A 23,738-nucleotide genomic window follows, 5' to 3' on the forward strand; every position below is an offset into this window, starting at 1 on the left:
GGCATACATTAATGGTAGTTGAAAAATAGGTGGTGGAAGCAGACATGAACAACTGCTTGTTTTGTAGTATCCATGTAAAATAGCTGCTTTTCTAATGATCTGTCAATTTTCTACGTTTGTTAGGGCCCAGCCTGTAACACTGATGGCTTTGTTGTTTGCACAGGTACTTAATTTATGTTAAAAATATCTTGATTACAGCACTTATGTATATGCTGTAATAATAATGTAATACCTCAGCTGTTTCACTTTTTTTATTCCAGTACATGTCTTTTAGTTTATACTTAATTGAGTTATATTGGCAACTTCAAAGATAATATTTTAGCAGAATTTTAGTGGTATAATGTTACTGCTGGCTAATAGGGACTTCCACCTTCCTCAGAATCCCACAAGAAAAAGTTTAAAAGCTGCTACTTTGGAATCAGGCGGAAGTCCTGACACTTGTACTGCAGTTCTAAGCTGTTAATGGCTTTTTGTGTGCATGCATATATTTGTGTGTTAACGTAAGACTAGCATTTTGGGTAAACGGTAACTGCTTCATATCCCTCTGGTGGCCTCATGCGAGCTCGTGCATGAGCTTCACAGTATAGTTGGCCCTCCACAAAGAAGTAGCCTTTTTGTTTCAGGTTGAGATTGCAGTCAGAGCACACAAAACATTCTGGGTGCCGGTATTTATCACGTGCCTTCACCACTGTTCCTCTATGGGGAAACAATGAAAAGAAAAAAACAATTAATTCATATGAATTTAAAGTGAGAAGAAACTACAGTATGACACAAAGTAAGTTCTAGGTATTTATCTTAAGGCTCTTAGGTTGTTCATCTGGTGGTTTTGCCAACTACTATATAATTTAAGGTTGGAAGCTGAGTTTGAGTAAGTGACATAAAATGACATAGAGGTGATCACATGGTTCAATAGTTCGTTGGAAAACCAGAGTTTGAAGAAACATGTTAGTTTGGTTACAACACAGAAAGTACAGTCTAACCTATCAAAATGGTGACAAAATGAGTTTAAAAAACACATTTCTTTTCCTCACTGACTGTGTTCTCTGAGCTCATCATTATCTGTGTTCTCTGCTGAAGTTAGTGATGTCATTCAGATAGAAATGTGGTAGTTCTGAAATAGGCCAAAGAGAGCTTTCTGGATACTCCCACTGGGTTGGGAGAAGGATGCTTTACAGTACCAAGAAACTTTTGAGAATTCACAGCTTGAGACAATGCAGCACAGGTAACTGCTGGTTTCGTTATGTATGTGTTAATGATTGACTTGCAAAAGGTCCTGGGAAATCTTAATTAAAGCCTTGATGGTAGATCATCAAAACTGAAATCATCTGTATCAAAAGTGGCTAAGGTATAGGTTAATAATTTGGCATTTAGAACAATGTGTTTTTATATCTCCATTCTCTAGAAGCATTTCTCTACTGATGCAGGCGGAGACCAAGACCATCACTTGGAAAGCATTCCTGTAGTCTGCAGTGGTGTTTGAGGACATGTGCTTGAACTAGAGATTTCTAAAACTAAAAAGAAACAACTTACACAATCCCATTCCCACACTTGTCACACAGTGGCACTTTCTGGACACCAGGCATGGCAGTAGGTATCTTTGTCACAGGTGCTTTCACACTTCTTGTACCCGTGGGGCGTCCATCTGAGAAACAAAACAATCCTGTTATGTACAGGCTGATATAAAAGCATCTGATGCAGTTAAATAATTTTCCTGTGAATACACTTCTGGATGTATTTACAGGCTTTCACTTATATCACCAAACAGTGAAGTTTCTCTATACAAGTTTAGTGGCCGGATTCCACCTCTTTGGAATTGGGAAAAATATTGTGTAGCTGTAGCCAAAAAGCAAGTACAAAAGTTATTACATATATTGCGCTCTGTCTTGTAGACATCATCTAATTCTCTGATAGGAGGTCTTGGGTATAGCAGGAGAGGGAGGAGGGTTTGGCTTTAACAAGCAACTTAACATAGTCAAGACCTATTGTTAGAAAGCTGCTTATTTATATAACTAACCCTACAACAAATTCAGAAAGATTAGTAACATGATATGAATACAAAATTATAGCAAAATACAAGAAAAAGCCAAGCAAAATACCACAATGATATAGATATCTATATACACAATTAGATGTATTTATCCCTTCTCTGGTAACTATTGAGATATAAAAATTAAAATTTTAAATATTTACCTTTTAGGTTAATTTTGGTTGTATTTTATTCTTTACACTTACTGTAAATATAACAAACTTGCAGCCTTTAGTAATGTTATTTTCATAACTTCTTCATTTGAAGGAAATATGACTGTAAATTATATTGTTCTCTTCAATTTTTATTTAGAATGAAGAGGTGATGGGTGAAACTTATTTTAGGAGTTGTTTTAAATTTCTCTTTTCCTGGATGTGGAAGAGAGTGTTTTCTTTCTTGGTGTCATGAGTATATGCAGCTTGTCCCCAAAGTTCACTTGCATAAAACTTTTTATCATTCAAGTTAAAGTCAACGTTGTACGTTAACAATCTTAAAATCTGAGAAGAGATTCTGAAAACTGTGATTAACACCCCCATTTTATTCACACAGGAGATTGCTAGCTATAAAAGCAAAGGGGACAAATATTAGGAGACTAGTGTGCTATCTATAAGATTCAGAATGACTTGGGCTTTCAGAAATTCTTACAGCTCTGATCTCTCATATTTTCTTCTCAGATTCCCCCTTCCCACAAACAATTAAAAATGCTTTGAACAGGTAGAATATGTCATTATTAACCACCTTCCTCGGAGACTAAATTCTGGAGCACCTTAAAGGAGCCAGACTGGCGAGGTTGACTGGGCTCCTCCTGGTTGGCATGCAGCATCTTGTACACGTCAGACTGAGGCACTGAGTTGGGAGTTGGGTCACTGTATCACAGGGAGGAAGAGCAGATAAAGCAGTTTAACAAACATAACTTTAAAGCAATAGCTCTACCAGGCATAGAATATGATTCAGGAAACAAACATAAAGACAATGTGTTTCTACAACTGCTGAAAGACTCTTTCTTCCAGGTAGCATTGCTTTATATAGCCTCTTCTTGATCTAAAAAGTGTGAGAATATTCATGGTATTTTAAACTGTGCTGAATATTTTAAATTGATTGTGATAACTAACATCCTAAGTAGTTGAGAGGAAGAGTAGATGACTGTATGCACTGGCAGGAACTAGGCTGAATGTGTGGCATCTGTAAATTTCAAACTGCTACTGGGACTAATTAGAAAGGTCCAAATTTACTTCAGTGAAGTCTGTTATCTCACTGATATACACATAAGTGTCCAGTTTAAATTTTGTGTTACAACTGGCCTCCTACTGTCTGTTAAACTTTAGTTGCTTATTTCCAGTGGAAACTTACCTAATTCCACAAGGAACTGGACTGGGTTTTGCTTTACATGGTTTGGTTTGTTTCACAGGGTAGCATCTAAGCTGTCAAATGGCTCTGTAAAAGCAGCGACACTTGGGCAGTGACCCCTGTTGTTTGTGTTAATTGTTTGCATCTTCATCAATCAATAGATTTCTCTGAGCCACCTTTAAGCTGGTGAAGAAACTACCACTGCCTTGTCACAAGCTTTTAATGAATTGAAGAAGCTTATTTACAATTCTCACCAATGGCTACTTAAACCCTTGATTCTCTCCTCTTTACTAAAATATTTCTGAACATGAAACAAGTATAATACAATTATATACAGAAAGCAAAAAAACAGACACAAAGGAGTGAGATAACACTTCTAAATGCATACATAGTGAAAACCAATCCCACAACAAAAGACATTTCAAACCTCTGTAGAGAGTCAGTTCTCAAACTGGGAATGCCACAGGCATTTGTGAAATCTGATTACTCTGGACTTAATCCACAATTTCAGAATAAAGAAAAAGCAAATTTTTTAAAATTGTTCTTAATTGTTGTGATTGAGGATAAATATTCATGCAGTAGAGTAACATCACTCTGCAAAAACTTCATGAACTACAGTTTTCTTTTCATCAGATAGGGTGAAGTTAATACTTCTATATAAATATGATTTTTATAGTTAGTAACAACCCAATTCTGCAAGGTGCTGAAGAAGGCTCATTGGTGCCAGTGATTATTGCTTATTTAAAATATTAGTAATTAGCTTTAGTTTACACCATACATATTATGAATTAACTTAAGTACTGTTGTAAACCAGAAAAATAAGTTACCATTATGCAAAACTAAAGATAAAGCAATGTGAATGATGAATTGTTCCTTGAAAAAAATGAATAGTGCTTTAAAACTTTTTATTGTATAATCATCGTTATCCAGATACATAAGGTTCCCACCTGCCTTTTAGTCATTGCAATGGCTAAAATTCATAAGTCAGAGATAGATTAGTAGGCCTATGAAGTCAGTTCTGGCTCTTTTTGGACAAGAGCTAGTCGTACTGAATGAGTCATCCTGAATGGGAGTTAAATATCTAGAACACTATGAACATCTACAAGATTTCCTAAACTTTGTAACCTGAATTTCGACAGTTGAAATAAATTTGAGTTACTAATAGTAAATTATTAATTATTAATAAGAATAAGTTATTAAATGGTTATTAAATAAATAATAATTATAATAATAAATAGTTTTTAATTTTGGAGGGAATCAGAATCTTGATTCGGAGTGGTCAGTCAGCTAATAGTCCAGGTAGTATCATCAGTTTTTATTAGCTACAAATACAAGATTATGTCCTATGAATTATTTATTTGTAAATTCTTAAAGACTCCTTTAATGCTTTGGGTTAAAAGTCATAAATTACTAGTATTTTAAAGAAAATATGGAATGGCTTTAAATGACAGGTTCTCTCTAACCCTTTTACCCATTTTCAGAGAAACAGTGTGATATTATTAAAGCTCATGATTTTTGGTATATTCTAAACTTGTATATTCATAAATATTAAAGATACTGCTCTAATTACCTTATTACAGGTGTTTCCCCCAGAGCTGTAGAAACTTGGCCTTGCAGTGTTTCCATGATATTGTCATCTGAGTACAACTGCATAGGTGTGTTAAACTGAGCGTGTACAATCTTGACACCGGGAAGCTCCATTTCCAAGGGAATGTTAGGGGCCATCTTTGACACTGCTTTCAGCTCGGTGGGGCAGATAGAGCTAACCGTGCTAATTGAAGAGGGGGTACTGCGTCCGCTGCCACAGTCAATCCCCGAAGGAGTGCTGCATCCACTGTGTTAATAGCCAGATTACAGAAGAGTGTGCAATGCGTATCAGATTATAGAGAATAAAGACAAAAGTACAGGAATATGGTGATGTTAACAGGGCTGAAAAGAGTAAATAGAACAGATACAGAAAAGCAAAAGTATAGAAAGTAGAGAAAAGCAAAAGTATGCGTATTCACTGAAAAGTATTTTCCTGTAAAAAGTATCAATGCCAGTTATAAAGCAGTCCTTAAAACTCTGGCATGCATTTTCTTTAAATATAGTAAAACCTCTTTGATAGATTGAATAATTCAGAACATAATATTACTTTACATTTTCAATGCTAGATTTTATTGAGGATTAATTAAGCCTCCCTAAAATTCTTTGTTCTAGGTGAGTAACTCTTAACATTTACAAAAGGGTAGCATACAAAGGTTATGTGAGTTGTCCATGTCAGTGACAGAAAAAACACCTGCAGTACTGGAATCCTAGTCGCATCATTCCAGTCCTGTACCTCACAACCATCTCGGTCCACAGTTGAAGAGACTACTATAAAGTAGTGTAAAATAATGGGTGTCACAGTTCTTAGATTTCTTAAATTCTACAATAAGATACTTATTAAAAAAAAGAAATACATTGTTAAACTAATTTTAAAAGATTAATATCTGTTGAACATTTCAAAGAAGAAAAGATACTAAACCAGCCAGGCTTACTTTTGCATTTCCAAGTTACAGTGTTTCCAGTAGAATGTAAAGTGGTCCTTCACAAGAGCAATGGATATGTATTCAGAGAATTAATTTTACTGCTTTTGAAGTAGATTTTACATATAATTTATATATAATAAAAAAGATGTACATTTTTTTAGAAATATTAATGTTGCTTGATGTTACTGAAGTAAAGTTACTGCACACCAATTTAACATCTCTGGAAAAGGATTAGTAAAACAATGTGAACATTAAGCCCAAAGTCTTTTTCAGTGTCACTATTTTTAATACTTCAGTCTTTTCTCCATGGCACCTCAGAGGCTTTCTTTGTTATGGGATATTTCTTTGTTGTTGCTATGTAACAGCACATAACCCAGGCTTTCCACAGTCATTGGTTACCATTTACGTGATATTCAGAGCTATCAGAGAAATGCTTAATCTCTTTCATTCAACCTGCATATCAGGGTTGTGGTTAGTTCTTTCCAAGCTGAATGATTCTGTGCAAACCTGGAAGAATACTCTGTTTCCTGGTCTCATAGTTCAGTACTCTGCCCAGTAGCTACTTTTGGGTGGAGAAGATGACCCACAATTCTCCCTTTGATTCAGAGGTGAATTTGTGTAGGACCACTTTCTCAAAAATATAAAGGGAAATATATACTCTGCCATCAAAGACATGTCAAAAGAAAGCTAATTCCAGAAATGGTAGGCAAGCCTCAAAGCAAAAGTACAGTTCTGCATCATCGCCTAGCATGAGCCAGCCAAAAAATTCACACGGGGGCAACTTATAAATTTACAGTCTTTTCTTCTAGGAGAATCAAGACCACCTTTAGATTCTGCAGTAGAGTAAGTTTTGTCAGTGCTGATAGTGTTAGTAAATGGAAAGTAGCAGGAAAAGGCTAGAAAAAGCATGACTCTTGCTAGGAGCAGCCAAAGTAATGTTAAAACAGAATAAACTATAAATAAAGTATAAATAAAATATAATTATACATTAAATGTAATTTCCAGGTAGTTTTGCCAGAGTAATAGTCCAAACTTGTGGCTAATGCCCAATCTGTTAGCTCAAACCCACGGTCCATAATCAGTTCTTCTTTTAGTCAAAGTCCTCAGCTGTCTGTCCTAAAGGGATATTTACAGTCAAGGTTGCAGTTTGGTTTTTGCTGTGTTTAGCAGAGGGTAAATATCCAGCCAGACTGACAAAAATGTAGCAGACAGTGTGACAACCAAGGTTTTGTTGATGTAACACCCAGTGTCAGAGATTCTGCAGTTTGTAAACACAGACTTCTCCAGTGCTAGAACACCTGACAGACCTTGCCCAACTAAAGTTCTGAAACTTGTCACATCGCTGTCAGGTTAATTTTTGCAGGTTTTTTTCCCCATCTGACATGCTGGAAAATGGCCATTTACTTCAATATTTTCATGGAAAATATTGTGTAACTCAGGCTTTTGAACTAGGAGATAAGGCTCTTGATACGCTCATTTGAATCTCCCATCAATCTGATTAGGTACCTGTCAATGGTACCTAGTAGTCCAAAAGCCAGTTTAGGTACAGTATGTAAGTGCTGCCTATGGTTAGAGGCCATGCATGTTTGCTAAGGACTGTTTTGTCATTTATCCTATATCAGCATCAGACTGCAAGGAGAGATGGGCACCTTTTCTCCACTGTGGTGGCGTTCTGCATTGGTAGTTCTTGTTCACAGAAGGATGGGACTCCATCCATCTTCTACAGTCTCCTATTTATCACTCAGGTGGTTGAAAAATTTAACACATCTCAAAACTGATAATCCATATGAGATTGTCCTTTGTACACAGGAATCAATTATCATCCTGTTTTTCTGGTCTAGTTTGTCACACTTAAATAAGTACAATCGGAATGCAGGCATTTTGAACTTTCAGAAGGAAATGCAGGACACTAAGTCCACTGGTAAAAAGTGCTACTGCTAGAAAGGATAAAGGGTAACATTAGAATGTATTGCATCACTCACGCGCTTTTGAGCTTCCTTGCACTTTTAGCCACACAGTTTGCATTGTTTTTTCCTCTCTGTATTTAATAATGTAAATAATAGTAAGTGAGACATTTCATCCCCAGTTATGATGGAGGAATATTACACTAAAGTGAGGGATGTAAATATATTAGCTTTTCTGCATTTGGGAGCTTTACACCTCTGTGGCATCAGATAGTTCTCCTATTTTAGCTCTGCATTAGGTTGCCTTCTGAATAGAGGTCTGCTGAAAAGCAAACTTAAAATCTCTGAATGGCCTAGATGATAACTTATATAACTAGCTATCTTTTATTTAGCAAGTTAACAAATTACATGTATGTCCATTTGGACAGAAGAATTTTGAAGTGCCATAGATTTATAAGTATACAATATCTGGTGCTATGCTGTAAACTGAATCAGGTTCATGAATACAGTTACTTCAGACTCTTATCAGTGTAACTGAGATGGGAGTGTGGACCTGCTTTCTTTTGGAAATAGAAATTTGAATTTCAAGCCTGATCTCTGCAAGTCAACCTTTTTTTTTTTTAATTTATTTCAGTGTTAGGCTATATACTACTATGAGTAAATTTCAAATGCATCAGTATGTTTTATTAATGTGAATGGTGAGTATCCATTAAAAAATAACATCATGCATCCAAATCCAGCACAGCACTCCGAGTTTATAACCTGCTTCGGCCTGAGACTATGAAAGGTTTGGGCCGAATATTATGCTTGTGTTCAAAGTAGTTCATATCCTGTAAAATAAAAGAGGGTTAAAATAACTTTCTTTGGCCTACAAATGCTTATTTCTAGTTAAAAAGTAGCTAACAAAGTTTTAAAATTGTAACTGTGTTTAGTTTGTACATTCCTGGTACTCAAAATACAATCACATTAGTGTTCAGAAACATTCAGAGTAAAGTGCAGTTGTAAGAGAGAAGGATGATGGTAGGTAGTGTTGCAGCCCAACATAGAGGGCAAATTTTAGTTACCTGCAGCATTGCTACTACAGAGCTGAATGGAGAGTTTTCTATGTTGGAAAAAATTGCTTCATTTATCACCATTTTTTTGGATAATCAACTCCTGATTATCAGAAAAAACAGCAAGAGCTGGACTTTTAAATTGAAAACAGGACAGATAGTGATATACCATGAATGGCCACATATTATAAGTAAATACCAGTACTCACTTTTGCGATGAGTTAGGAATGAGACCCCTCAGTTGTCCATGAAGTGCATCTTGAATATTGCCAGATGAATACAGCCCAATTGGAGAATTATAGGAGGAGCTCACTACCTGTCTTTTGTCATCAATATTTGCTGCTGCAACAAAAGGCTGGGCCCTTCTGTTGTGAGCTGTACCAATAGGCTTGAATTCCTGTACATGATAGGCAGACAAAATACACAAAGCTACAATGCACACCAAAGCTAGTAATGAGTAAAACTGACAACATCAGTATTGTTAATCTCTGCATGTTTTACTTTTGTGACTTTGTTATTTTTGAACTGGTGCAAGCATGCTATATTTTTCCATGAATTTTCTATATGCTACTTAAGCCATACACATTCAGAGACTAGTATTTTCCTGCTTCAGGGCAAACAGAAGGCATTCCATGTTTGTAAATAGTGTGCAACTTTAAGAAGAAATAGGAGGGATGAATATTATAGTAATCTGTTGTATTGTTCTCTAGATTTTGCACTGTTAGCATCTTCTTTTAGAAACATTCCATGTATAGTTAGCTTCATTGCTTTGCTTTAGTGCTAATCTCTGCCTTTGCATTTTTGTCACATGCTGATGGAGGTACTCACAAAAATGTGAAGATTTTATTGTAAATGTCTTGCCTAGAAAGCACATAATTTTTAACACTTCTTTTATGGAAATAGTCTTGAATGTACATCAGATCAAGGACATTCTTCTGAATTTATTCCATACTTTGAAGCATACCTGTGCATCAAAAATTGTGGTGCTGTATAATTTAAAGATAATGTGAAATCATCATAAATATGTAAAACCCAGAAATGGGTAAATTGGAAATCATTCTGCCTATGTTTGTTTATTTCTGGAATACGATTTTGTTTATCGTTGGCCCAGATGATTGCCTCCAGTTGTAGAATTCATAGGGATAAGATCTGGAAACAAAATCTCTGATGACCTTTTAGATAACTTAAAATGTTCTTCTGTAGTGATTGGCCAGGAACAATAAAGACTGTTGACTGTGTGAAAGATGAATTATTTGTGTTGTGCATATTTAATACAGTCTCCTTTGAGTCCCGGTCAGCTCAGGTCCGGTCCATCCCTAACCCAGAGAAATACGGACTTTGGAAAACATAATGTTGTCATCTGCTGAGGTTTTTTTTTTTCCCTTCTGTGCTCATGGGTGAAGAATGTTTGCTGCTGTAGTCCATCACCTTGTCCTGATGTCCTGCAGCGCTCTTTGGAGACAGTGCTGTGAGAGCACTTGAACTTCCATCCGTATGGAATAAAAAGCTCTTGTTCCTAACAAATAGGTTTCTACAATTTGAATTGGTCTCTTCTTTAGAGACTGGAACTTGCAATGTTAAAATAGCACAGGACATAAATACTTCAATTTTCATAGAAATCTTTGCCAGTTCTCTGATTTGGCTTTGTTTTTGAGTGTGATGGTGTACTAGAAATACACCTGCAATACTATACTTATGTTGCTATCCCACTGTGTCATATGACCTAGAGACAGTGTAAGTTCTGATAGAGATTTATTTCAAATTGTCGAAGCTTGTATCTTAGGTACAGGAGCCTTCGGCTTAATCACTGTGTACAGTATATGCTGTCTGGTATTTGCTATCACATATTTTTTAATGGTGGCACACCCAACATCTTCAACTTTAAAATTACTCAGGTGCAGTTGTGGTCTTTCACTTATGTGTTGCATGCTACACAAACCAGTCTCCTTGTTCCACTAAATAAAACTGTAAACAAAGTGTTTTGTTTAATGCAGAAATGCCTTTTTAAGATTACCTTAGCCTTTAAGAATGCTAGAAAAATTTCCAGTTAGAACAAGTACAACATATTACAAAAAAAAAAAAAGATATTTGAATGCTAAAATCCACAGACTAAATCAAGATAAGAAGAGCAGATTAGATAAGCACGGACACATTTTTGACATCTCTAGATTTTTGTTAATTCCCCAGAACATTACTTCCTTTCTCAGACAGCATCAAGTCTCTGTTCAAAGTTTTGGTGAATAATTTTTAAAAATTATGAAAACCTGAATGTGAATTGGCCCTTTGTTTTAATTTAAAACAACAGTTTCAGAAATATATTTAGGAACAGACCTAAAGAAAAGTCATGGATATATAGAATGTGCAACCAGAAAATGCAAACAGTAAAAAGCAGTTTTATTAAATAAAAATGTTTAGCAGCATTGCACTGTAAGAGGCTACTGAAAGCAGCAATCAGATAAACAAGCACAAAGATTTTGCTTGCAGTTCCTTGTTTCTGTCTGATAGAACTGGGTTGCAGTTAACAAAAAGTATTAGTAAATGGAAATAATCTACTAGTGTTTAGGATCATGTCTACTTGATAAATGATATTAATGTCAAAGTATTTAAAATTTATTTAAATCCACGTATGATACAAAACGAACAAAACCAACCATGAACATTGTAATTTCATCCCCTTTTTTTATTTCTTGTTGACAAATGAACAGCACAGAAGACATATGGCACCATAATAGCATGTTTACAATGTAACAGTTGTGAAACAAGTATTTGCAGTTAGTTAGACTTAAATTCTGTTTTCTTTTTAACTCATCTATTCATATGAAATATCAGTGACAGAACATACAGCAGCAAAAATAGTCCAGCTCTTGTGTTTATTGGATCTCACTGAATCTGTGAAAAGTCCTCCTTTAGTTCAAAAGCTAAATGAGAACTGGAGGTTGTTGAAATTCCTAATCAGGAATATTTGAGAATTACAGCATTTAATTTCTTAATTTTTTTCCAGCTGACTGATATCCTTTTTGCAGGGCTAACTACACTTTTGCATTGATACAGGTATTGGGAATAGAATGAATGTAGCCCCTAAAATCTGTAGAAGTGCATCCAGCACGGACCATATGATGGCATTCCTTGGGGATAATTGCTATGACAGTACACAGATGTTTACATTTTGGAGGTATCATGTGACTAAAATCTTTATCTCTGAATGCTGTTATGGAAGAGGGGGTAGGTCCTCAAAATTAGACTATCACAATTATAGTGTTTCAAAACTTGATTAGAAGTGGTAATAGACTATAAACTTACTTTTTAGAATAGTGGGTTGGGTTTTTTTTTTAGATTTTTATACTTATCTATGTGTACAGTATATTTCTGTCTCCCAAGAATGTATAATGTCTTTCATGGCCAAAAGCCTAGTCACACTGAACAAAATATTCAGGCAAAGATAGAAGCAAAAAAGAAAAGCCCAAATAAAAACAATTCAAGAAATTCTGGTAATGGAAAGAAATTCATTTTAGATAAGGTTAAAGAGATTGTAACAGAAAAAATTTACAGGTCATAGTATTGTTTTACACTGACAAGGATTTTTAAAAATAATTTTTAAGATACAGTTTGCCATTTATATTGTTTTATTTTCTCTTCCTAATTATATTCTTTGGGAACTTTATGTTCTAAATTGCTTTTATACAGAATACGATGTGATTGTATTAGTAATACTTCAAGTAGTCTATTATTTCCTATTATTTATCCATCATGCTATAGGTTGCTCCCGACTAACGAAATTAGGTGGCTGGTTTTTATGTGGGGTTGTGTAGCTTTCAAGAGTGGCTCTCAGTCAGCCACTTACTGCTCTAAGTTATTTACTAGAATTGTTGCCTCAGTTTCCTCTTCCCAGAGGAAAAAGCAGTGAGAGCTTTCATTGTGCTGTGACAATTGCCTATACCAATCTCCAAAGGACTCTTTGGGGATGCTCAGCCTAAATGCAAAAGTTTGCTACGCTGTAAAGGTCCCTTGTTCCATCGCTGCAGGTAGGCACAGTATTTAGTTGTTTATCAGTTTTCACATAACCATCTCCAAGCATCTGTAGAATAATTTTCATTCCTTGAAGCTAAAGTAAGCATTCTCTGGCCAAATATTTGGCCAAATTGCTGAACAATTTAAAATATGTTATACTTTCATTTATAACTATCTTTTATTAGCTTGCAAATAGAAACTAGATACTAAGAAGATTGTGTAAGTCTTCATCTATTATTGTTATTTACTTGGCTTATAATGTATTTTAAATTATTGACTTACACTTGTGAAACTTTCTTAGTGAACTTTAAAATGTCTTTCTGGCAAGAGTGAAAAAAATCTGACTACATTTATAACATCTATGACCTTTTGAATAATTTTAATTATTATATAAATGGAGGAAATGCTTTTTATAGAACTCGGTGATCTTCCATTTCTGCACACCAGTTAATGTATACAATACTTTTGGATAAAAGGGTTTTACATTATATTGCTTTTGGATTTCTCTCCGTTTGTCTGGGCTTCAATGCCTTTATTTATTGTTGGACTCCAGCAAACTCTAATATGACCTAAACAGCACAGGTTATAGTTGTGCAATAATTTGTCATCTGAGGTTAAAGAAACTTTGATGTTGTACTGTTTTCACTACTGGTATACACACTGCTGAGTCTCGTGTGTTGTGACTCAATATGCAGTAAAATTTAATTTAAAATTACAGCAATTGTTGGAAAAAAGGCTATATTTTTTTTCCACAGGGAGATCAGGGTAATGGATGTTCTTGGATGGAAGAATTTAATCTAAAATGTAAATCATCCTTAGAATGGTTTAGCATATTTGTTTATATGCATTGCTACTTTTCTGGGGCCTACTATTTATTAAATATACTCAGTAGTCCTGATTTTCCTAGGAAGGAAAGAGAGAGAGGTACTGAAATGAAGAGGTGGGCTGTTTAACCTAGGAGAAACAGTTTTTCTGATTGCCCAATGGAGACTGCTTTTAATAGTCTGCCAAATAGCACTTAATGAAATCTTGTGATTTATTTTTAAGTAACTATCCTTTTTAGGAATGCAGCTTTCATGCAAAGGGATTACTCTCCTGTCATACACGCCTACATGGTTTTCTCTGTAGCTTTTTTAGTGAATTTGTTTCATTGCTGTTTATTTTATGTGTATCCTAGCTATTCCACAAAAATATGCATTTAAAATGTTTTTTTTTCTTCACTATGCTATCTCCTACTGCTGAAGAGGTTATGTTATTTCTGATTAAGTTTGCTGTATCACTTAATGCAAGTTTTTAGATTGGAAGGGAGAGAACTGGAACACTGAAATGCCATATTTATGTTTGGGAATGTCTCCATGAAAACAGAATTCATGGAAGTATTTATTGCCTAGGATTTATTTAAATGGAATCTGCACTTACATTTTGTCTAGGATAGCACAGAATAAATACTTTGACATACTTGCTTTGATCCTGGCCTTCCAGGATCAGCAGAATGCTCTTCCCTCCCCCCTCTTGAGAGAACAGCAAACGTTCATGTAGGTTAAAGAGGAACGACAAAAGAATAAAGCACTAGTTGTAGACAGTAGCTAGCTAATTAACTATATACAATACGGACACTTCAGCTCATAGGATTTAAATTGATTGGATTCGCTTTGGTCATATACAAGGATCAAGACTTTGCTGGTCAGAAGTAGTGAATGGTTTGATTATTGATCAGTATATGGGTTTTGTACAAATTTGTAACTTTTAGGTTCTGTGGTGTAGTATAAAAATGTATGGAAGTAAAGAGATGCAGCATTAATGGATCTCTCTATTTAACTGACTGTTACATCAAAATAACTTTTGTGATATGATGAGTGCATTGCTTTGGTACTTGACATTTATTCCTGACTGAAGAACTTCCTTGTATGATGAAGAATCTCTAAAGCAACTTAAACTCTATTGGCATAAAATGAGTTATTTTCTTTCCATAATAAAGCTATGGTGGTATGTACAGTTTCAAAGAAAAATGAGAATGTGTTGTCACTTGTTAATGTTTTGTTTCAGTTACAGCTGAAAAATAAAAAAAATCCAGTCAGATAAAAAGATGTTCATACATATCATAATTGTGATGGTTTGTATTAGCTTAAACTGGCAGATAATGGATGAAGTGCGATTCAAAATATTTTAATGACCACAAGGGAGATCATTTAAAGTGTAAAAAGGTGAATGGAAATGGTTAGGTAAGTTTCAACAAGTCATACCTGTGGTTCAGCTTCCAAATTTATCTTGAAGGGATGTGCTTTGCCATCTTCTGAAACTTGTGGGGACCATAATTTAGTTCCTGCCCTAGAAGGAAAGAAAGGCAGAATTTAAATAACTTGAATTCCTATAGAGTTGTATATGTTCCTGTAAAATATAATGCAGCTTGAAAATTTTCAGTTTGTTCTATGCTTTTAAAATGTTTTAACAGAAAAGTACTTTAACCATATATAATGTGTACTATATGTAAACAATATATAAAAATGTGTTTACTTTTTAAAAAACTATGTATACTATGAACAATGGAAAATAATTTGTTACTAGTTACCACATGCAAAGGGAAAGGGAAATTAATGCCTTTCTGACCTGAGCTGATGAAATTTTTACAGTTTTGGGTTTTTTAATGGTTGATAGAATGAATGTTGGGTCCTCAGAATATTTTGCACAAATAAGTGAATATCTTAGTAGTAATCCTAAACCAGAACAACATCAATTTCTTTTTTATGACCACAATATCCATGCAAAGTCTGCTTTTCAGTGTAGGAGGAATGCAATCTAGGTATGCAAAGTATATGTGCAATTGATTCTTTCAGTCACTTAGGCAGAGATCACGTGCAAATATCAGTTACAATTTTGTCTTCATCGACAAAGTGAAATTTGGCAGCTAATTTTCAAATAGTGTAATATTAATGTTAAACATTAATCTAGGAGTGCTTGTTATATAAATACAAGTATTTAGCATTTTAAAAATATGCATGTATTTCATAGGCACAATTACACTTATCATATTTTGAAAATTGCTTCCTAAGAGAGCTGCTGAATGGCGTATACCAATCTGTAACAGAACCTAGAATTAACTGTAGGAATTTTTAATGGTGGTGTGTGCTCTAGTAATTTGACAATGCTCCTTTCAAAAAAACCCCAACCTTCTGTATTTGGAAAGAAATATTGTGGTCAGCTGTAATAAAGTGCTGTGCCTCCTTGAGAGCCTCAGGTGAATCAGAGCTGTCTGATTCCTGGAGGCAGCTGAGAGGGTGTGCTAGGTGATTCTGATTAAAGGCTGAGCAAACTCTGTTGGGAGATGTGAAGATGGAGGTTGTTTCTGTTGCTGGCTTTAGTTGGGCAAAATGAACACAAAAAGTTTCTGAACTCCTGCAGTTTAGGTAAGAGAGGGGTTTTTAGTTTTTTTGAGATAATATTGCTTTGAGAATCCTGTATTTGGTATAATACATTGTGACCAAAGAGGTTGGCTTTAAACCCCCTCCTTTGTTACCCCTTATGAAAGTCTGATGTGATGTTGCTTTCCTTAACTGGGAGGATATACTCACAGCTTTGTCTGTGATTGGGAGCAGGAGGCAATGATAAGCACCTGTGGCTGAGGGAGTGTTAGAGCAGAGAAGTAACTGAACAAGTGACAGCTAGGTGAGTGTTTCATTCTTTCCCAATAATATGAAGAACTGCTTATTTACAGAGAGCAAACGTAGGACTTGTGGAGTCAGCAGGGACAGTATAGGGGTACAGTTCACAGCTCAATAAATGTGGTGAGTAGCCTGAGGGGAGTCATCTTGTGCCCATGAAGAAGTGTTCTGGGGAGTCTTGTGTGATCTGGAGTTGGTGAGGTAGGTCTGGGTGCTTGTTTTTTAAAGGATTTATGAAATTCTTAAAATTATTTTAAATAGTTACACTATATAATAGTTGTACTGTATAATTGGTTGGGTAGTATCTTCTTTCACAAGTAAGTGGACATGTACACATACCTCTCTATTTTCAAAGAAAGCTGATGTACAGCTGCTTTAATTCTCTCTTGGGCATCGTTATGTGTCATGTTCTCTGTGCCTAGACCATCAATAGCTACAATAACATCACCGGGGCACAGGTTGGCAGCTGAAGCCTTGCTTCCAGGTGTAATCTGAAAAAACAAAATTTAACTGCTTAAGCACCACATGTACCTGAAAATTGATAGAGAAAATAAACTTCACCATGCTTCCCTATTTCTTATGGGGTTGGGGAGGGAGTGGGCCTGTAAACAACTATATGCTGGCTAACAAAAAAAGTTCTTAGTTTTGCCAGACCCTCTGTAGTTCCATTGTCAGATCACCACATAAATGCTTTATTCATCATAACTTCAAATCAGATGGAAACTATCTTCACACTTCTGCATTAAGTAGTTTCCACTCTGATTTCTGTAGTTACTGTAACTTGTCTTTGAATCTTCCGTCTCAACTGCCATTGTGTAATTTGCTTGAAAAGAAACAGTTAAGTTTTTCCCTTGCAACTCCAGGCAACAGCAGAAGAGTAGAACTGCTAAGAAATTGTGCTACTTAATGTTCATGTGCGTGATGTGCCATTGATTGGCTGATACAGAAAGCCACTTGTGGTCTTACCACATTTAAGGACAAATATAGCAGTTAGTGTGTTTCTGCTAGCCTGGTCTCTCATGTTGTGTTGCTAAGTAATCAGAAATATGCTAATAATACTGAAATGACATTTTTCTCTTTATTCTTGTCTAATCCAGACCCTGAACTCCTTGAAGTGCTTAGCTTTAAGTTGCATTGCATGTGAATAACAAGGGCCCTGATCTTTCAAGGTGATCTGTGTGGCAGAATTCATACCTCACAGAAATGTACCACTGTCAGTGACATTCACAGAACTAGCTCAAAGCTTATCTTTCTCTGCTTGCTTTTTTTGGTGTCTTGTTGGTAATCTTCTACATCATGGTTCAAATAATTTAAATGCAATACAATTCTGTTTTAAAATAACTATTGCAGAGAGGCCGTGACCTTAGATATTACTAAAGCTTGTTCTAGAATTGCAGGCCTTTTTTTCGCAAACAGGTGACTTGTCATACCACCACACCATTTAAAGAGGTCTTTGGTCACTGAGTGGGATTGAGGTCCCTTAGGTGTGTATTGCCATTTTAGGTGACCTTTGATAACCAAGACAGCAACATGAAATTGATGGATGTAGCACATAAGCTTCTGGAATTCAGCTCTTCTGAAACAGCAGAACAAAGGGGACAGGTTGATTCATCTAAAATAACACTAGCTGCTTTTTTAAAGTAAATGAATCCCAGTGTGGGGACAAAAGTGTCAATATATTCTTATTTACAAGAGCAGTTCTCTGATCTGTGCCATGTATGAAGTAAAAAAGCTATTGGAGATATTTTTTTGTCACCATGGGTTTGGCTACAGCCAAAGCAAGTGCTATCTCAATTATTAGAAGTAATTAAGTGTTATGGGGGACTGGAAAACATGCTATGGAGGTGTTCAACTCTGGTGTTTTCCAGTTTTTCAGCAGAGGCTTTTACCCCCTCACCCTCCAAAAGAATGGACTCGTGTAGTGTGTGCTTAACAAAGTCTTAAGGTGCCTGAATAATCTGTTTGAGTATGAAGCGAGGAAGTTGCTCATAAATTCTAAGTCTGAAGTCTCCAAAACACTCTGTTTCTCAAACTTCAACAGCTGTTAGTGTAAATGAACTACACTGAGACCACTTACATTACTGTAATTAGGCAGGGGCAGAGGTATGATCATGCTTCTCCCTTTAACCTGGAACGGCTCCTGACTTTGCCTAGCATGTTGTAGATGTGTGGAATGACAAACTGCAGCAGGATTCCTAGTGTTCGAGTGTGACTGTTGATGCTCTAATACCCAAAATGGGCAAACCCAGCCATTCTTGGTTCCCTCCAAGAATAACCTTGCTTGAATAACCCTTATATAGGTTACTCGGTAGATTATGCTTTTTACATGTCACAACAAAATCCTCTGCTTTATCTGTGGCATACTGCAGCGATGTACTGACGTAATGATTCTGCCTTACAAAGTAGCATATCTGTCTAGCATGGTATGTTCCCCTGCAGCTGTGCTGCTGGTAGGACCTAACCCATTCTGTGTTGCTGGTAGTAATGCACAATCCCTTGGATTTTCTTAGCATATTGTTACCAGCTGCAGCGGTACCACTATATGGTTCAATGGGGTTACCATTGTTTGGTGGGAGCAAGGAGGGAAAGGGCCAGGAGTCTGTATTTCCTATTCCTTAGCTGAACTGATTATTGCCAGGCTTCTGGGATGTGTCTGTTGGGCCTTAACACCTTGATGGGGGTGCTGAGCTCTACCTGCCCCGGCCTTCTGGGGTGCAGAACTACCTGCCCTTTCCCTCATCTGCTCTTCCTGGGCTTGATGGAAAGAGCTGGAGATCTGCTGCTAGGATAGGGTAGGAGGAACGTGGCTGGGTGCCAGCTCTTCTCTCTTAATATTTCAGGGGGGAAATCTTGACTGTTGCTTATGGGCAAGAGAGGCAGACAGACAAAAGTACTGCAGCCTACGTTTTATAGAAAGGGACCAGGTTGTGCGTTGCAAGATTACACCACATTGTGGGTATAATACTGATGTTGTGGGTACCTCAGTAATGTAAGTAATACTGTTTCTTAAGGAACTTAGTGACACATTAAATGTGTATTGTGAACACTTAGCATCGTATTATGACTGTAGTGTTTGTTGCTTGCTCACTCTAGCTTCATGAGGTAGATTCTGCGGTGCTTTGAGAAAATTTTTGCCTTTCTCTTCAGGACGTGTCTGTATGGTACACCTGTTGCTCCTGTATCCTAGGTATCTCAGATTTGGATAAATACAAGGATATATGTTGAGCATTCAGATGTTGTCAGAGACCAGATAACTATTTAACCACATGAGGGGCACTGTCTCCTATGAAAACTTTGAAGAAAACCTCTCTGCATTTGTTAATAGACTTATGAAGCTCATCATGGCACACCTTCATAAACATTTCAGGTTCTGTGTTTTCTAAAGAGAGTTATGAATGTCTGCAGAGTGGCTAGATATAAAATTGAGTTAATATAAATACTTGCATTGTGACCTGTAAAGGTTTATATTAAAATAGAACTTAAATCTAGAGTTGATAATATTTCACCCTTCCCTCCAAACTCTACAAGTTTCAATTGTTCCTGTAATGCTTTATTCAATATGACTTAAATTCCAGGATTGCATTCCTCTAAATGCTTAACCCAAAAGGTTATCTTCTGGTCAGAATAAACTGAATTATTCAGTTTCATTAAGACTAGGTTTTTGATCAGTTTAACTGATGTAATTTCTTTGTATCTATGTAAAGTTCCAAGGATTTCAAGACATTTTTTCATTATTTCTAGTTAATTCGTTGTTTCTGACCCTAATAGAATCTGAGTATGTCTATTTTTAGTCCCCTCCTGTTCTTCCTACTTTCCCAGTGATTATGATCTGTGGGTTTTGCATTTGCTTGAAACGGTCAAAACAACAGAACAAATCGCAGATGGGTTTTGGAGATGACATCTGTTCTTTAGACAGGTGGATGATGATGTCTTAAGTTGTCTGTCTCTCTTGACAAGTCCTGGTAAAAGCTTTCTCTTGTTGAACAAGGACTGTAGCCAACCAAACTCAACACCTATCCAATTATTTTATTCAAAACGTGTTTAATTTCTAGTTATTGTTTTAATGGCTAATAATTTTTTTCTTGTCAGGACAGTTAAGCCAAATGTGAACGGGCTGCTGGTGATACCTTTTACAAAAGGAACACCTAGGCCCCCAAAAGCAAGGCATATGGATCTTGCAAAATATTCACTACTACTTAAGGAGTACTGCATGAATACTTATGTAGGGACTCTTCTAAATGTATGCTTTGGCAACAAAAATATTAAACAAATCTACTATTAATATTCTTGAATGTGAGCTAAGGAAACTTAAACATGCCATTTTTCCCTATAGATACTACATTTCAAGTAGAACTATGAAATAAGATTTTGAGCATTTCTGTAATATACTAGAAAGCAATGGCTTATGTCTTGTGAGGCATTTGCTAGGTATGAGTCAATTGCAAACTAATTCATTCTTTAGAAAGTTACATTTATAGTAACGTCCTTTGTTATTGCAGTTTTAAACTTCATTGCACTTAATCTAAACACAAAGAAAATACAAACCAGACACCGCTAAAATATTTTTCATTAGAGATAATGGAAACTTTTTCTTTTGAAGGCCCATAAAAGGCAATGAAGGCCCCAAAACATACAGAGATTTTTTTTTCTTTTTAATTCAATGTTTTTGTCTCCTGTTTCTCCAAAGGCTTTGCTGTGTCCTATGAATATTTGTTATGAAGCTACATACAGTCAAATAATAGCATTCTGGTTTACTTCTGTTTAAAATAAGTAAAATATTTTATGCTTATATGAATCTGGAATAAGTGATTAAATGAAACCAATTTTTACTAGTATAATATGTGAAAGGTTGGTCCTTAAATTTTCTGCAGCCTCTTGTTTAGAAGCATGTTTACTGCAAGGCTTCACCAGTGGTATCATCCTTCAAGGCTCTTGACGTTTGTTTAATACCAGGCATAGTGTATATATTGAGTCATAGTGCAGGGCTTTTTAAAAAAAAAAAAAAAAGGCATTGGTGGTTTGGAGGCTCATGGAACACACACTCAATGTGTCTGAGGTTCTGAAAAGCAGCAACAATATAGGGAGAACTAATTCTAGTCTGATGTGCACTGAACACAATTTTCAAAACATACCAATTATCAAAATACGTATCCTGCCTTTTGAGTAGATCTATGTCTGTAAATGCAGAGCAGCAGACAGTGTTTTATATGCTCCATTCATTGAGTAACTGGTTCCTTAAATAACTTGCAGTTAACAGCTCAAGATCCATGAAAAAAGGAAGGCTTGGATTCTTGCCCTTTATTAGGGGGGTAAGGTAAATAGGCTCTTTCTAAATATGGCAGAAAACACCAAAGAACTATCTTCTTCGTATTCAGGATTGGGTAACTTTCTAATAATTCACTGACTGAACATTCATGAAAGTGAGAACCTTTACATATGTAAAAAAAGGCGCTGTTGCCTTTGCTGGCAATGATCAGGACTTGATTTAATTAAATAAGAGTCCGATTAATCTTGTAAAGTTGGCACAGAGTTTGCAAAGCAGAAACTTCCAGACGTGAGGAGCTGCTGCCAAGCAGTCTTCTCCCCCAGCGATCACAGAGGCTGGTCGTGCAAATGATAAAAGTGGGGTCTGGCCTTTAGTAGGCTCGAAAGTAATTTTCTCATCTGAATGCCTGGGGAAATCACGACAAAGATTTTCTGCAGCCAAGGCACTTGGATTTAATTTTTGAGGCATAAGTAGAAATGCTGTTAAGGTATTTTAGACCGATGAAACGATCCCAGAAACATGTCACGCAAAACTTGTAACAACTGTTAGCATTCAGCTGGCTCTCCTCAGAACTAGCAGCTACTTGCTAATCTACTCACAGCTTCATCTGCATCTCTGAACTCCAGAAAAGTAAAGGGCAAAAATCTGCAACAACTTAAAAATGTAATAACTAGAAAGGAAACGGAAAGAATACATACCCTGGTTATGATTAAGGGTTGGTTAAAATCTATTCCTCCCGAGAGCCTGAATCCCCAGGGTGCCGGTCCTTGGAGAACAACATTTTGTGGCATTGTGGACGTTTTTTTTTTTCCTTGGTTACTGTCCTTTTTTCCTTAGGTCTGTGTGAGGAGCCAAGCTGTCGGAGGAAGGGTGCTGTCAGCAGAGCACCTGCCGGACGGGGCAGCCGACCCTACACACCTCCTAGGAACTTTTACTTGTCCCACAGCTGCGGGCACTGCACTTATCCCTGCTTTTTGGGTGACGTCAGCCAGTCCCTCGGCTTCCCCACCCACAGAGGGGAGTATCGGACTCGGACAAATAAAGCCTGAATGCTGGAAAGTTTACAACAAATACTTCAGCTTTATCTGCTGCTGCAGCGTCCCCTCAGCCTGACAATCAGTAAGCTTCAGGATGCAGTGTCCTTCTGGTTTCTTAAAGCAACCCTGTTGCTCATTTGATATGATGCTGATTGCATTGCTGGTGCTTTTTCCAGCAATGCACTGCATTGCTCTTGACTTTGTACACAATTCTGTTTCATGTAAACAGAAATACCGATAGGGAGATCCCCCCCTCCCCCCTGCCTTTACATCTTGTCTTATTTGCAATGTAATAGTTTATTGCACCAAAAAGTCCTCCCAGCTCCCTTCAGCTGAGTTTTTCAGCTACAGTCACTTGAGACCATGGCATGCATCAACTCTAATGCCTTGAAAAATCTGGACTGATGTCATGCATATTTCTCATACTGAGGAAGAGAAATGCAGCATTAGTTGATGATGTCTCTTCTCCCTGTAGAAATCTTAGCTGTTTTTAAGGTAGTTGCAGATACCTTCTGTAGGTTGTTGGTGTTACTGAATAAATACTTTGTGTTCCTTTTGGTTTTCTTGCATCAGCTTGATTAGCTTTATTTGGACTTCTGCATCCCTTACATTTTGTTCAGAAAGAGATAGAGAATTTTGCAGTGATGGTGTACATGTTCACTCACTTTCTTATCATGATGTTACAGATTTCTCTTTATATGTGATATTAGCAAAGTTAATATGGGCGTGGGTAATGTCCTTTAAGCATCTCTTTGCCCAAAGTTTGGCCTGTTCTAGGACAGTATCTACAGCTCTCATCAGACAGTGTGGTGTGTTGTGTGTGGGGGGTTTTGTCTGTTTTGTTTTTTTTTTTTCTTCTCTCCCTAAATGAGTCAACAGCAAGTCAGTGAGAGCTTGGAAAGAATAAAAACTGATGAGGATATATATTT

General features: G+C 36.4%; 1 protein-coding gene across 2 annotated transcripts; it reads right to left on the reverse strand.

Moving 5' to 3' along the window:
* Positions 1-22,686, reverse strand: PDLIM3 (PDZ and LIM domain 3). 2 transcript variants are annotated; one of them, XM_010570020.1, is made up of 8 exons: positions 22,471-22,686; positions 16,846-16,997; positions 15,091-15,175; positions 8,550-8,617; positions 4,944-5,207; positions 2,765-2,892; positions 1,531-1,642; positions 1-696 (listed from the first exon to the last, which is right to left on the reverse strand). In XM_010570020.1, the coding sequence occupies exons 1-8, from the start codon at positions 22,561-22,563 to the stop codon at positions 507-509; spliced, it is 1,092 nt and encodes a 363-aa protein (XP_010568322.1). In that variant the 5' UTR covers positions 22,564-22,686; the 3' UTR covers positions 1-506. The 2 variants fall into 2 exon arrangements, with proteins under 2 accessions (XP_010568322.1, XP_010568323.1); XM_010570021.1 differs by lacking the exons at positions 4,944-5,207; positions 8,550-8,617 and adding an exon at positions 9,049-9,236 and having other exon boundaries at positions 248-696; positions 22,471-22,681.
* Positions 22,687-23,738: the final 1,052 nt, after the last annotated feature.

Source organism: Haliaeetus leucocephalus, unplaced genomic scaffold (genome assembly GCF_000737465.1).
Source record: "Haliaeetus leucocephalus isolate CR32 unplaced genomic scaffold, Haliaeetus_leucocephalus-4.0 Scaffold284, whole genome shotgun sequence".
NCBI classification, from domain to species: domain Eukaryota; kingdom Metazoa; phylum Chordata; class Aves; order Accipitriformes; family Accipitridae; genus Haliaeetus; species Haliaeetus leucocephalus.

Excerpts from the sequence above, each read along its gene's own strand:
- PDLIM3 (XM_010570020.1), bottom strand. The coding sequence starts at position 22,563 with ATGCCACAAAATGTTGTTCTCCAAGGACCGGCACCCTGGGGATTCAGG. Across the intron at positions 8,618-15,090 it reads ATTTGGAAGCTGAACCACAG|GATATGAACTACTTTGAACA; the intron begins GTATGACTTGTT and ends TTTATTTTACAG. Across the intron at positions 5,208-8,549 it reads ATAGTCTCAGGCCGAAGCAG|TGGATGCAGCACTCCTTCGG; the intron begins GTTATAAACTCG and ends CTATTAACACAG.